This window comes from Bombus vosnesenskii, unplaced genomic scaffold, assembly GCF_011952255.1.
Source record: "Bombus vosnesenskii isolate JDL3184/JDL3185 unplaced genomic scaffold, Bvos_JDL3184-5_v1.1 scf7180000014728, whole genome shotgun sequence".
NCBI classification, from domain to species: Eukaryota; Metazoa; Arthropoda; class Insecta; order Hymenoptera; family Apidae; genus Bombus; species Bombus vosnesenskii.
In genome coordinates this window covers 1-16,408 of record NW_022883610.1, presented here as the reverse complement: position 1 = coordinate 16,408, position 16,408 = coordinate 1, and the positions used below count along the sequence as shown (strand labels likewise).

Here is a 16,408-nt window from a genome sequence, read left to right as displayed (position 1 = left end):
GGATAAAAAATTTCGAATTATGAAAGCTGATAAAACTAGGTTGCGATAAAACTGAAAATGAAAATATCGGATTGAAAAGAAACTTTAATAAAACGTTATAACGAGCAACAGCGCGAACACGCAGATTTGTTCGACATAAATTGCAAGACTTTTTGCTCCAGTGGATTTCCATGAACTTTGCGTCGCTCGTCAGGAGGAGAATTATTCATCGAGAGGTAGGAAGCATCCAGAAGAAGGACGCGAGAACGCGCAGGGTCTTAAGCTTCTCCTTCTTTTTTCCTCAAAGGCAGAGAAAAAAGGACAGATCATTAGGAATTTCGAAACTTTGATCGAAAATTCGTTTAATCGAGGCGTTGAAATTGCTATAAGATTTCCGTGATGCTGATCGTGATCAGAAGTAAATCATTCGACTGTAGTTTTCTGTTGCAGCTGGGATGGGTTTGTCAGTATGATGCATTGCCAGCCATAGCTCAAAGTATCTTCTTCATCGGCGCTATCTTCGGAGGATTAATTTTTGGATAGGTTGCTGATCAATATGGAAGAATACCAGCTTTGCTCGGAGCTAATTTAATGGGATTTCTCGCTGGGGTGGCTACTGCGTTCACGGGTAGCTTCTGGCAGTTCACTTTGTGTCGCTTTTTCGTTGGATTCTGTAATATCGAAAAATAAGGATAGAAATTTTTTTTCGATTACTTACAATTTATTAATATTAAACTGAATATACAGATATAAATTGGACAGAGAACGATATTTATTTAACGGAACTAAATGCAATACTCGTATCTATATCAAATAACTTTACAGTTATTTGATCACTCTCGTCACAACGAATCTCACACACACACTCTCTCTCTCTAACAACTCTATCAATTCTCACGACTCTACTCTTCGACGACTCGAAACCTCTAACGACTCTACTCTTCGACAACTCGAAACCTCTAACGACTCTACTCTTCAACGACTCAATTAGCTCTGACTTTCGCAACACACTCGCTTTTCGACTCGCATACTCTGACTTCTCGGTCGTCCGCCCTTGAAACACGAAACCGTCCTTCTGCTCTAACGTTGTTTCTTGTTTTTCTCATATCTCTGTAAGAACTAGGTTACTTTAGTCACATAGGCGCTCTTAAATGTAAACGAACCACAGAAGGACGACGTACACGGTTTTTTCTATTTTCAACCGATCTCTAATTCAAATTTATTCTACGATATTACAATTCGCCTTTGATAATTGCTTCACTATGATGTACATATTAGGTAACCGTTTTTCAATAATTTCTTTTTTGCCCTGGAATTGAGTTTGAAAGCCACACAGTGGCTACAAAAAGTACTTGTACGTATGTATCCTTCTTTCCTTTTTTTTAAATCAGGTTTTACGTTTTATTTTGATAGCATTAATTATTTATAAGCATGTATGAAAGTATTACAAATGATACGAAAGCTAATATTTTAATCAGTCTTATCTTAAGACTTAGTCTTAATTAATTGGTATATATATAAATGCTGTTTTAAATACGATAGTGTACAGTTACTTTTTGTAATTACTGTAAGCAGGAAGATCTCTAAGTTTAAATAACAATGTAATCTCTACAACATACCGTAAAACTGTTGTTATGCTTGATTTACGACTGACGTTTCTACAAGTATATGAATTTCGCAACAGAACTCACGTTGCCATGCAACAATTTAAATGAAATATAAAACCATTCAAAGTTACGAAGATGCTTAAATACATATGAATATACATGAGGTCATACATATTTATTTTTTAACTGCGGCGTTTATATCAAAGAGAGGGAGAGAGACAGAGAAAAATTAATTTTCCTGTTTTATAAGAATTTCATGCAAGATAAAAATATGAAACTTTAAGATATTTGAATTTATATATACCATTGAATATTTATAATATTTAAAGGTAGTTAGTTCGCAATCATTTTCTATACTAATATTTTCCCTCTATACTCGCGATCAATTATAATTTTGTTTTCTCCTTTAACGAGACAATATTCTGATTACAAAGGATTAGTTGTTCAAAATTGCTTTTCATTTCTGGACAACTATAGCATACCAGGGTTTTCATAAATTTTCACTTCCCAACGGAAAGCGAAGGTAACGAATGAATGGTTCTACAACGAACGCTTCCACAACTATAAATCTATGTATATATATACATACGTGTATATGGTTTTAATTAAAATGAACATCTTCTTCTAGCAAACTTATTCAAAATTCGTAAAAATATCACATAATAATATAAAACAGTCAAGTAACATTTTAAATATTCCATTGAAAATTCTGATCAATTGTTTAATATAAGATCGATAATTCATTGTCTGATATCCATAATACAGGCAATTTATAATACAAAATTTTATTATAACTCTACATGAAAAAATTTCAATTATAATACTGTAGAAATATATTTTCCAGTTATTGTTCTAATATCAATATACTGAAGAGAAAATCTAGACTAGTCTCTGCCTTGAAAGATATTTTATACCCTGAAAGTACAGCGTTAAGACCCTGATTGAAACTTTTGAAGAGACTCTGTTGAAACGTAAGAACGCTGATTGAAAGTTCATCAGACGAGTCATTGAAACGAGTTTTCTTGATCGAATAGCAAGTTTGTCCTGCAGACAGCATTCCAATTGTGAAAATCGAGACCAAAGTGTAATATCGTGATATAATGTGTTTACAAAGAGTGGACAATAGAGATGTTAATCAGACAGAAAAAGACGATTGTTGTTCAACCTGAACTATTCACGCCAAACACACAGAAAACAGCGCAATCCACACTCTCTCGGCAACGCCACTCGCAACCTCCGTCTCCGCTCAACTCGCACTCGGCTCCTCGACTCACACTCTGTTTCTCGACTCACACTCTCTGCTTTTCGACTAACGCTCTGGCCGTTACCGCATTCTGTTGTCTTTTTCCTAGGCCCACCGCACACGTGTTCTGCAGGCGCTCGTGGACAGGGTCACGTAGGTCTTTTCCACGAAACTATGCACTTGAAAAGACCGATGACACATTGATGGGCCCGACGGCGCCTCGGCTCTCGCGACATTGTTCATAGTTCGCCCGATATTTCTTAGGCCTTTCGTCCACGATACTACACTCGGCCATCCTGCAATAACATCTGCCCTCAGATGTTGCCTTCTATCTCGCTGTCATCAGATGCGTCACTTTCGGCGTTTAGGACCCAAGGTTTCATAAAATCGAGGTGTGTGCGGGTCCTTCCTTCGGTACTGCTTCGCACGCTTTCTTCTTTTCTTGTAACTTCGACAATTCTCTTCTTGAGTTGCGGCGATCTTCTTCTTCGCGTCCTCACGTAGCTCGCGACGTTGTTCTTCAAACCTCGCGGCCCACTCTTCGTCGATCAGCTTTCTAATCTTCGCCTCTTCCCTGACTTGCATTTCGGCCCCGACCAGTAGCTGGAAAGGAGTCTTCCCTGTGCTTCTGTTTACGGTGGAATTCAGGTATTTCTGAACCTGGTCGACATGCTGCCCGTTCCCCCTCGACGCCAGTCTTCGCGGTCTTCGCGCTACCGGTTTGTCGCTTTTCAGAACTATTTTCGCGGTTATCCCGACGTCTCTCTTCTTCTCCGGCCTATACCCTTTAATAATATCCCGAATCGCTTCACGATAATGCAGTTCCTGTACGTGTGTTAGGTCTGTTTCGTCAGTCTGTTCTACTACGTTAATTCTAAACACATCCGACACGTCTTTGTTAGTCTGTTCGTCAAGCTGCAAGAAAGTCACTTCGCCCCGTTTAACCCGTAACTCTACCTGATCCAGAAAATCAGTGCCTAACAACAGGCCGTGCTTCGTCAATATTTTGTTTGAAACAACGTGCAAAGTGATTGGCAGTTTACACCCATCAACCGTCATTACCTTAGTGAATTCACCCCAGGTCTCATTGCCAGCGGAACCAAAACCGTCGAACTTAAACTTGCATTTACCTAGCGGTGGTGACCCTAACCTCGCATACTCGTCTGATCGAATGAACGTGAGATCACTACCCGTATCCACTAATGCCACAAACCTACAGTCATCTATCGCCACTTCTTTCACATACTTCCCTTTTTCGGATCTTGACACTACGCAAGTCTCTTTCCGTTGTGCCGTACACCTCGCTGCAATATGTCCAAATCCGCTGCACTCGGAACACCTAACACCTTCTCCCCTCTCCGGACACTTAACACTTAGATGATCCTCACTACTGCAAATGAAGCATCTTCTTTTCTTCATTGCATCTACAGATTGACTGGGCTTCCCGTTCTTCTGGGTTTTAGCCGGCTTCACAATCGACTTTGCTCTGCGACTCTTCTGCTCTTCGTACATCACTAACCTCTTCCTCAACTCTTTGATTGACGTAGCGCCGTACAATACAGCCTTATTGTTCTCGTCGTCTATTATTCCATCCACTATGTATTCCACCTTTGCTTCCTCCTCCATGTCCACATGGCTGGCTATTTCGAGCATGCGGTACATGTAAGCCAAACATGCTTCATCACTCTCCTTTTTTGTTTCTTCAAGTTTCTGATGTACTTGCCTACTATTGACTTTCCTCGAAAATTCTTTCACTAGCCCCCTCTTCAACTCATGTCAAGTGCTGGCATGACACTCGAAGCTTGCAAATATTTTTGCTGATCCCTTCAGCAGCTTCCTGGCGTAGACTGCCTTCTGCCCATCCGACCACATGCACGTATCAGCGACTTCCTCGAACGACTCGAACCATCGTTCGACATTTTCACTTTTGTCGCCACTAAACGACTCTAATGCATCTTCGACGTCTCTAAAACTCAGTGTCGAACCAACACATGCCCTTCGACAACATTCGTCACGGTCCTGATACACCCTTCGCGTATCTCTCTTGTATCCTCTTGCGTTTTTCTTGTCATCGTCATCCTCACTTTCGTCGTCGCTTTCTTCTTCCGACGATATGTCGTTACCATCCATGGCCGCTTGTAGCCGTGCGCGTAATTCTACTTTTCTTCCCGTCGTTTTTAAACCCAAACTAGCGAGGCGCTCCTTCAACCCCTTCGTATTCATTTTCTCAACATCTTCATCTTCGTTACAATCACGCTCAGCTCTCTGTACGTTTCCTAAATCTCGTTGACCGGTTAGCTCTTCACCGCCCGTCGATCCCTTACGATACGATTGTCCAGCCCTACACGCCCGATTCAGCCTTGCAATCAGCACTGACCTCGCACCCGATATAGGGAGGTTCATTCGCGCGAGCTTACTCCTCAGCTCCTCCAGCGTCGAACCCTCTTCACCCGACAATCGCTCGTCCCTGACGTTTGCCATTTTTCACACTACACGAACTTAAACCGTCAACGATATCGTCTTTTACCGCACCGCGTACCGGTAAATTCACAACTAGCTCGAATAGCTCTGTTAAACCGTTTCGTTTTCTGTCTTGTCCAATCCCGGACGAGCCCCCAAAAATATGTAATATCGTGATATAATGTGTTTACAAAGAGTGGACAATAGAGATGTTAATCAGACAGAAAAAGACGATTGTTGTTCAACCTGAACTATTCACGCCAAACGTACAGAAAACAGCGCAATCCACACTCTCTCGGCAACGCCACTCGCAACCTCCGTCTCCGCTCAACTCGCACTCTGCTTCTCGACTCGCACTCTGCTTTTCGACTAACGCTCTGGCCGTTGCCGCATTCTGTTGTCTTTTTCCTAGGCCCACCGCACACGTGTTCTGCAGGCGCTCGTGGCCAGGGTCGCGTAGGTCTTTTCCACGAAACTATGCACTTGAAAAGACCGATGACACATTGATGGGCCCGACGACGCCTCGGCTCTCGCGACATTGTTTATAGTTCGCCCGATATTTCTTAGGCCTTTCGTCCACGATACTACAAAAGAAACTCAGGTGACGTGCATTAACCCTGAATCGATGACTCAAGCCGAGGTTGGAAAAATTTACAATTTGTTCGACAAAACAAGGCCAAGTTGACGAGATTCGTGAGCAAGTGGCTGGTTCGTTAATGATTTGGCGTTCGAATTTTCTTATTTTTATTCTAATTATCAAGGTCGATTAAACGATTGATCACGAATATTCGACGGAAATATTGAGAAAGAAGGCTCGATCTGTACGAGTGTAAATCGTATTTTAATCAATGACTTGAGAAAGTGAGGTATTGATTGAAACTAAGATAAGTGATACTAATTCGTTTCGAGCGCGTAACAAATTACATCATCGGATTCATTGATTTGCAAATAATTCTATATTCAGTTCCGTATTTATAATCGAGCGCAGCGAAGATAAAATGAAAGGGACGTGATTATCCGAGGGTCTCACAACTAGAGGAAAATCGATGGGAACGAGGAAATCCTTAATTGTAGAAACTGCGTAGAAAATACCGTGGAAAATATCATATATATTTTAATAGAAATATTTTTGTACATTTTTTTAAACATTAAAACTTTAGAGCTTTAGAAGCTTTATGTATTAGTATACGTATTTATACAGACTTTGAAATTCATAACAAATTTCTCTAGATAGATGCGGATTTTTTGTATTGTTTCGTATGTATACTTGTGTCACTTTTCTTTCTAACGATATTTAGTTAAAACGTTCGTCTATATCATTTATAATAGATTTTGTTTTTATTTATATTAATGTTAATTTTATATTAATAAAAATCACTGAAATTTTCAGTATCATCATTATTTAGTATCATCGAATTTCTTTCCTCTTTATGTTCCATATTATTATTAAAATTCTCTAATAAACATTCAAATATCCTATAGAATATTTCCATTATTTTTCACGTCATTATTTGCAGTCATATTTTCCATATTTTATTATCGATAAAGTTTGAGTTGGTTCTTTAAATTCCTATTCAACATTCCAGCTAACCAGTTGATATCAATAACACGTGCCTTTCTTCCTGCCAGGATTTATAACTTATTCAAGCAGAACCTCACTCGACCAGCTCGTTGAAAGCGTAGAATTCGATCAACTTCATACAACTCACATACAAACTGCAGATAATGCTAACAGTGGGAGGAAAATATGAGACTGCAAAGCGTATAAACCTAGTAGTTTATAAAAGCATTTACACATTTTCCACAGAAAATTTATATGTATGTAGAATATGTGTTATATAAAACATTCTGAAATTTCATTAGCATTGTGATGATTATATTGGTAAAGTTTGAAGCATTTCTGAAGATGCACATAGAAGTTACGAGATATTTAATGCAAACATTTATTTAGTACAAATATACAGCATAAATAGTTATCTTAAACATGTAATAAATGGTTATCAAATATCGGGATTTATTAATATAATAAATGTTTGACTATTTTTGTAATTAAATATTTTTGTAATTACTGTGAAATATATAATTACGCTAAATAATTTTGTATCTTGTATATAGATTTTTAAATTTACTTAATTGAAACTCTGCATTATAATAACCGTATTTATAATTCTGACGTCATATTCGATATAATTATTATATGACTTTATTACGATCCTAATGAAATTCCAATATATTCATGAATATATAACAGAAACGTAATAATACTTTGTTGTACTAATTATGATACCATCATATATAATAAATATAAATAAATAAAAAATGTCTATAAATGCTAAGATACTTTTACGAGCCAACAGGCGAGAAGGAAGAAACGAAAGAAAAGAAAGAAGAGAACGAACGTTAATCAGTTTCGAAACGTTAACAACGTCCTTGCGTTGGACGGTGCTCGCGTTTATCGATTGGTCGCATTGCGAGATATCGGTCAGATTATTATTATTAATACGATCGTCTGTAATTTATCTTTGCTAACTGTGCCGCACGGAATCTTCGTTTACAATAAATGAGTTGTCGCTTTTGATCGAACGGTAACACGATATGAAATTACAGGGTGACGGAAACAGCTGGGAGAAAAGCGAATACTTTTTCTGCGCGAATAATGTAATGTTAAAGGCAGTAAACCTTGAGAGGCGAAGTGATGAAACGAGTGGTCTCAGAGAAGCTTCTTTACGTCTTCTTCTCCTTTCTGTATCCTTTCTATGAGAATAATATCTCGTCTTCAGAAGAGATCTCCTCGCCCTATCTACGCGTTGTAAAGGCAATACAAACTGAATGATACATATATTTAAAAAACGATATTTTGTTGGTTTTATGAATATTGATTTTTATAACGTGAGGTTCTTCTACTCTTATTTTCTATTAAATTAATGATATATATATTTTAGAATGGCTGTCGCAATGGTGATGATGATGATGGTGATGATGATTTGCAAAAGAAGATGTTGAAAATTACAGACAGCATAAATAATATTTAGATTTCATGGAAGTTGATTTTTGTAATGCGAGGTTCTTCTATTCTTATTTTTCATTAAATTTCTATGTAGAAAATTATTAAACATTTGGATATAACTGGGAGATTATTTCCGTTCATGCGTACCGGAGTTACTCGATGGTCTCGTACCGAAGCTGATAACCAACCCAGATTTTCAGGAAAGCGATTAATAGCTTAAAATTTATTCGTGCGAGATAATAATCCAAAATGTAGTTAAAGTTTTTAAACATTGTTTGTTAGGATTACGAGAAAATGATGAATTAACAGTTATGTATAGACACGTTATATATATGTAGGAGGTCCAGAGCGTATTGGGAAAATTTACGGCGAATTAAACAGGAAATTCCGAGATATTTGCTCAAAATATCTGATTTGTGGAATTATCCTATAGCTATTTTATTTAATAAAAATTAATTCGGGTAATTTTAGAGAATAGAAATATCTGAAACTCGTGATTTAAACGAACGTTCGTCATTTTGGTTTATTATGAATTATAAATTGGTTCATTATGAAGCATGAAAAGTAAAAATCAATGGTACAAAGTGATTTTAAATAAGGAAGCGAGTTCCATGGTAAACATGGTTCGAGCATCGCAATTATAATAAAGCAAAAAAAAAAAAAAATAAGAAACAACCACTGAGCGGTAATTATCAGGAAGCCACTAGTTACAACTAATTGAAGGTGATTCCGGATTAGAAGCAAGCCACTATTAAGTGGCTAACACGGTTGCTTCATTAAGAGCAATTACTCTCTATTTTACGGCAACTACAAATAGACGTTGTTCACTATGATATATTTCCACGTGTTTATCGCATCTTGTCCTGTTATACGATTAAAGAGTTACAACCTTGCGTTTCTAATTTATTGGACGTATACGCACCAGACATTAATTTCGTCTACGTATTCGTGAAATTGCGAGATTCATTCATCGCGAAGGTCAGTTCAATTGTTCAAGATAACTTCTCATCGTTTTAATCTGTTTTCTTGTACGAAAATAGAGTAATATTTACTTGTCATTGCATTGTGGATATATATCGATATGTTCGTTCAGGAAGTCAATTGTTTTCATCGAATTAGACTCGACTTTCCGTAGAGAATGTTCATTTCGACATAAATATGTATCTCAGGCTTATCGATCTTTCAATATCTACCATAAATAGCTTAACAAGGTAACACACGCTCGTGTTTGAATTATGTAAATGATCCTTTGACTCTAACGATCCGTTTATTCACAATTAATTTATGATATTGCTAGTTATGCGTGATTCTACCTTTTGTATCTTTAAGAAATACAGGGTGATTGGTAATTGGTGGTACAAGCGGAAAGGGGGTGATTCTACGCGAAAAAGGAAGTCGAAAATATCGAATTTAAAAATTTAAAAATTTAAAAATTTAAAAATTTAAAAATTTAAAAATTTAAAAATTTAAAAATTTAAAAATTTAAAAAAAAAATTTTAAAAATAACGTCAATTGAGACAACGATCTACAGTGAGATCCGTTATAACGAGACGTGATAAAGTGCACGCGTACCGAGCGAAAATTCAAAGTCGATTTTCTCGAAAACAAAGCCTCAAACGAAAAATTTTTATTCTATATTTTCGACTTCTTTTTTCACGTAGAATCATCCCCTTGCCGCGTGTACCACCAGTTACCAACCACCCTGTATAATTCGTAAATAGAAACGTATTCTTGTCGATAAGTATCGAAACACGTACGGAAATTTAAATAGGCTTGAACAATCATCGGGAAATTATTAAAGTCCTTGTTATTAGATCTAAACACGATTTAATCGTAGAACTAAACACGTTTGTTAAATTAATCTATATATTGTATATCTACTTTTTATATATTTGTAACTCAAATTTTTCTTCTTCATATTGCGTTAAGTTGCCCCAAAAGTTTCTTTCGTTTTATATTATTTTATTGAATTACGTATGATCTATTTTGTCCCAATGAATATAATTCAATAAAATAATATAAAACAAAAAATAGTATGCGTCTATTATCTCCTTACGAGACGAAAGAAATTTCTGCGACAACCTAATATATTGTTCCATTCTTTATTCACAGAATATTTCTTTCACAGATGATTCTTCTAAATATTATGTTTTTTATTCCAGTATTAGAATACGTTGGACCAAAGCGGATGACATTCGTGGCGAATATGTCGATCGCAATATTCTTCACATTTGCAACTTGCATTCTACCCTGGATCGCCTATTATTTGGCCGACTGGAGGATGACCTGTATTGTCACCTCAGTTCCTCTTGTTCTAGCCGTAGGTAGCCATGGTTGATACCGGAAAGCGCTCGATGGCTGGTCAGCCAAGGTCAGATAGACAGGGCCATTAAAATCCTTGGTAAATTCGAGCGAATCAACGGCACCAAGGTGCCCGATGACATCTATAGACGATTCCGGGTAAATAAACCGATTACCGCAATCTTTTCCGTATTTTCTACTTTTATGATCTTTCCTGCTTTATGTGCGTTCTATAAATACCAATTTATATGCCTTTAAGCATATCATATAATCATTTTCTTTGAATAGAAGTCTAATTGGGTCTTTTACGTAATGAAAATTTGTTTACAACCTAGTAATTTTATATCTTATTCATCACCTAAATTGCCAGCGATAAATTGCTGTCAATTTCTGTTATTGTCTGTTATTGTCTATTTCTGTAATGTTATTTATTGAATTTGTATATTGTTTTTATCTTTGAAAATTTTTATACAAATAGATTAAACATTTGGAAACTGCTCAGTCTATGAATAGATCATGGCAATATTAACATTAATGTACGATATAAGGAGATAATCGACTTTCAGAGGTTTGATGTTTTATAAAGTAAAATGAAAAAATTTGCAAACGTCCAAGTAAACTATTTCGAAAGGATCGTCTCATACAAATATAACATAAACTTTCTTCCGGATTTTATCGTAATCTTTGTACACATAACAGATTCACATAAATTTGTAAGAAAAACAGACAAACGACATTAACTAGTTAAAAATTTGCTAATAACAGGAAACCTGTGCCAGAATCTGCAAAGAGGAGGAAGCAGACAAAACGTACTCCGTGTTGGATCTATTTAGAACGCCACGACTACGGAATATCACGATTCTATTTATTGTTATTTGGTTCGTATCGCTATTAAACAGATATCAAATAGATTGACGTAAAATCGGAATTGTATCTTGTAAAAATCTCACGAACAGTTTTATATCTTTTGTCTAAAAATACTTTATTTCTGAAGCAAGGAATTTGCTTCTCACATGAAATATGATAGCGTGCTTTTCTTTATCATATGAAATTGTTTTACGAAATATAGGATGGCGATTTCTTTGGTGTTCGATGGTCACGTACGAAACGTCGATAATTTAGGCCTGGACGTGTTTGTTACGTTCACGATTGCTGCAGCAACCGAGCTGCCTGCTGACACGTTCCTCACGCTCGTTCTTGATCGATGGGGCAGAAGATGGCTGGCGTGTGGTTCCCTCGTCATTTCTGGTATCTTCAGCATCTGGGCTTCTGCCGTTTCCAATAGTTCGTACATTTCGTTTTTATATATTCACCCTTCTATATTACTGATCAATCTAAATAACCTAAGTCGATAATTTTGACTTAATCAGACGAATATTTTTCATTCGTATAGCATTGTGCTTTTTGAAAGGAAGAAAATGTATATTTTGGAATATTTATAACATGCAAATGCTTGTAGATTATTTGCTACATTGCTAGAATAGTTTCCAAGCCCTATCATGTATCCGTTGTATAGATATTTTATTTCCCCTTCTACTGCTTTGATCATAAGATCGCTTCGTATTTCCGCATATATCAAAGGGCGTTGGCAATAGTCCTCAAAATGATGGGCTTCAGCGCTCCAGCAGTGCTATATGGCTTTCAGTAGCCGTAATCCATAATACAATCCCTTAGATTCAAATTGGCTAGATTAACGTTTTATAGATAAGAAGCTTATTGCTTGTGCTTAGCTTAGAGCTAAGCACGCTTATATTAAGCTTAGCAAATGCTTGTATCAACTATTGCAGACAACCAGACAAATTACAGACAGATAAAATAATTTCTTCCCTTTTTATTCCTTAAAATTTTCTAAAATTATTTCATAAAAAATTAGAATTAAAAACTAATGCTAAAATTTTTTTTCAGGTATATATACAGCTTCTCTGGCAATTCTCGGTAGATTTTGGATAAACATTTCATACAATATCGGTCTCCGATATGCGGCTGAAGTATTACCAACTGTGGTTAGAGCTCAGGGTGTAGCTTTGATACATATAATGGGATACGTTGCTAGTATCCTCGCACCCTTCGTAGTCTATCTCAATGTTGTGTCCTCGTTCCTACCTCTTCTTGTGCTGGGCACACTCGGAATTATGGGCAGTCTTCTGACTCTCTTTTTGCCGGAAACATTGAATAAGGATCTTCCGCAGACGCTGCAGGACGGCGAGGATTTTGGAAAAGATCAGAAGATGTGGGATGTACCTTGTATCGGAAGGTAAAATCACATAAAGGAACTTTCGATCTCCTTTTTTCAAAGATATTCACAGATCTTCAAGCTCGAAGTTCAAGATTCTCAAGCATTCTGTTAGATCTACATCTTCGTATGCTTTCGCATTAGTTTCTTCTTAAAATCTGTTAAATCTCTCAAAAGAAAACTGGACTATCTTCTTTCTTCAAATGCGTTTAAATCTTTTGAACAGAAGAGAAGGATCGAGTTGGGAAGTTATTCAAATCTTTAAGCGATTGGATTCAATATTTTTAAACGCAATGTTTTGACAGGAAACGCGAGGACGAGGAGACACCACCGGTCGCCATGTTCCGATCATTTTCTAGATGCAGTGCGAGGAATTCGATGAGAGTGTCACGACCGGCATACTTCAAATCCGACCGACTGACGATAGAGATAAAGATGTGGCGGCACTCGGCGACAATGTATATCGCTGAAGTGCCTAATGAACCATCAACATCCCAACGGTCCTTCCACCGAAGGTTCTAGAAGAAAGAGCACGTGGCAACGATCGCGGACGCCTAGCAAATGCATGGACGGTGGGGATGTTGAGGGATGACAAAAGAAAGTAATCGGATCCGATCGAAAGTAAAATCATAAGAGTCAGTCTTAGAAAGTCGCGCCTAGAGTTCGGAAGTAGATTGTAAAGTGTATTGATGTTAGAAAAAAAATAAAGTTTTCTTTTTTGTTTTTACCTCAAATTCCTTTTTTTATTTTGTTATTTTACGTGACATTTTGGCGATCCTGCCAGGATAGTGAAAAGTGTTTGTTCGGAAACCAAAAGACATTCATCATCTACGGAAGATCGATTGGGACTACGGTCATCCGCAACAACAAAGTAACTATCACGAACCAAGTGAAGTAACAATAAAAGGTAAACTGAATTCCTTTGTCCGTTACCGTGAAAGAAAATTTAGCTTCAGTAGCCAAGACTCGTCTTCGTCTGAAAATTATAAATCAGCGCAATAATGTCTAAGGCAAACGAATCTCAAACTTCAACCTCAACTGACCCAATGTTGCGGGCAATATGGGACAGTATTCAAAAACAGAACGAGAACATTGTCCTTTTACGAGAGGAAATGTTACGTTTGTCTATGCAAAATGACGAAGAGAACAGACACAGGGCAGCAGAAATCGAGAATCTCGGGAAAACCGTCGCAGCGCTACGGACTGGGTTCGGATCCCCTGCGACCGATGAATTTGCTTCCATTATCACCGAAGACATTGAAAGTGCGTCGACAGCAATCAATCGCACCATGAATATGGCAAAAGCACGCAAACTGTCAGGGTTAGCAGCTCCAGACACCCCACCTGTCCACCTCGACATCGAACAACCCGAGGTGGAAGAAAGAGACTATTTTCCGCCCGCTCCTCCCACTCTACGAGCTAAGGATGCAATACGCTACATCCCAACGCTCAACGGAGATGATGATGTAGGAGTTGAAGACTTCATCAAAGAAGTGAGAAGTATGAAGGATCGCTGTATGGAGCAAGATCTATTGCTAAAAGCAATAAAAGTGGAAAAAATCGTGGGGAAAACAGCCCAAAGTATTTGCAACATTCCTATTGAGTGTTACAATGATCTGTACGACGCACTGAGAAATAACTTAGCAGCACAAGTGACTTCGGATGAGTACCAAGAACAATTACGAGAGTTGAGACAGGGACGCGAGGAATCAGTGCAAAGTTTTAATATTCGGTTTAGAAGAATACTCAACCGTTTGCTGTACGCAGTAACCAATGAGTACCCACAACCACTAACACGTAAAATTATGACTGAAGAAATCACGAAGAAGACTGTTCGTGTGTACCTAAAGGGACTCAGACGCGACATAGGGCGAATACTATTAAGCAGTGAACCCTTGAATCTTCCGGAAGCTGAAAAAAAGGCAGCCGATGTAGAACGCTACTTGCGAGAAGAACGACAACCTAATTGGTCATGTAATCGCTTACCTTCGGTTAGTAATCGCCCCGACAACCAGCATATGCAGGTAAGACGATCTAATGTACCATCAAGATCGCCTAACACGCCAGTAGCTCAGAAACCTGCTACATTTAACCAAGTAGAAAATAGATCACCTGCTGAACGCGCGCAGATGAAGTGCTTCAAGTGCGGAAAGCTGGGACACATTGCCAACAAGTGTCAAAATTTTCTACCACCGAGCCAGCGCGATCGACCACCCGCAAGGATTCAGGCAGTCCAGGAATGGGACGAAATACAAGAAACAACATCGAACCAGGAGATGGACGAACCGTACGAGACATACGAGTCAACATCGCCACGGGAAGATTACTCGCAATACCTTTGTCAACCCGAACCGAAGAGCGAGTATTTCTGGTCGACACAGGAGCAGGGATAAACCTGGTGAAACGTAACAAAACTGTCAACGCGATACAAATAGGGCCTAAACAAAAATTTTCTATGGGACGAGACAAATACGAAACTAACGAATACGTAACGAAACGAATTTTTGGACAAAATCACATTTTTCACATAGTACCGAACAATTTCCCTATTATCGAAGACGGAATCATTGGGCTACCATGTTTAGAGAAGTATAACTATTCAATATCCAATGACAAAATCCGATTAAACGACAAAACCATTTTATTTCAGAAACCAATACATTTGACTCCTGGAGAAAACAGAGTTCAAACAATCTATTTGGAAGGCAAACCAACTAAAGTATGTTTTATCAACACTGGTGAGCAAAACGTTGAAATTTCTAGCAATATTCAAAATTCTCATTACTTTTCCAACGTATCAAAACTAAAAAGCCTAGTGAGAACAGATCACATTGAAAAACCAATCCGTGAATCCATCGAAAAGATTATACTTCATTATATTGACATCTTTAATTTAGAAACCGATCTTTTACCCTGTACTAATTTAACTCAGCACACAATTTCGTTAACCAAAGACAAAATTATTAACACACGATCGTATAGACCACCGGAATGTCACCGTGACGAGATTTCGCGACAAATAGGAGACATGTTGAAGAAAAATATTATAGAAGAATCCGAATCCCCTTATAACTCTCCGGTATGGGTAGTTCCGAAAAATTAGACGCCTCAGGAAAACAGAAATGGAGGATAGTTATCGATTTCAGGAAACTAAATGAACTCACAGAACAAGACGCTTACCCTTTACCTGATATAGACGACATTTTAACACAACTAGGAAACGCAAAATTCTTTTCGGCGCTTGATTTATCCTCAGAATTCCATCAAATTCCAATGAACGAGAAATCTAAAAATTATACCGTTTTTTCGACACCGCAAGGGCATTTTCATTTCAATCGTATGCCATTCGGACTTAAAAACGCACCCGTTACCTTTCAAAGATTAATGGACAGAGCCTTAGCTGGACTTGTAGGAAAATACTGCTTTGTTTATTTGGATGACATAGTGATATTCGGAAAAACGATTCAAGAACATAACGAAAACCTCGCGATAATATTTCAGAGACTCAGAGGATTAGGACTTAAATTGTAACCGGACAAATGTGAATTCGTAAAACCGGAATTAGAATACTTAGGCCA

The 16,408-nt window shown here is 37.7% G+C and overlaps 1 protein-coding gene and 1 pseudogene across 1 annotated transcript; both read left to right on the top strand.

Moving 5' to 3' along the window:
- The first annotated feature begins 1,196 nt into the window (after nt 1–1,196).
- LOC117240512 lies at nt 1,197–13,238 on the top strand (annotated as a pseudogene).
- Nucleotides 13,239–13,831: 593 nt separating this feature from the next.
- On the top strand, nt 13,832–16,079 carry LOC117240511. The gene is made up of 2 exons (XM_033506528.1): nt 13,832–14,854; nt 14,960–16,079. Exons 1-2 carry the CDS (start codon nt 13,832–13,834, stop codon nt 15,221–15,223), a joined length of 1,287 nt encoding a protein of 428 aa, XP_033362419.1. The 3' UTR covers nt 15,224–16,079.
- Nucleotides 16,080–16,408: the final 329 nt, after the last annotated feature.

Bases quoted from the DNA above. Each gene is read 5' to 3' on its own strand.
- LOC117240511 (XM_033506528.1), top strand. From the start codon at position 13,832: ATGTCTAAGGCAAACGAATCTCAAACTTCAACCTCAACTGACCCAATG. The intron at 14,855-14,959 runs GTAAGACGATCT...GAACGCGCGCAG, and splicing joins CCGACAACCAGCATATGCAG to ATGAAGTGCTTCAAGTGCGG.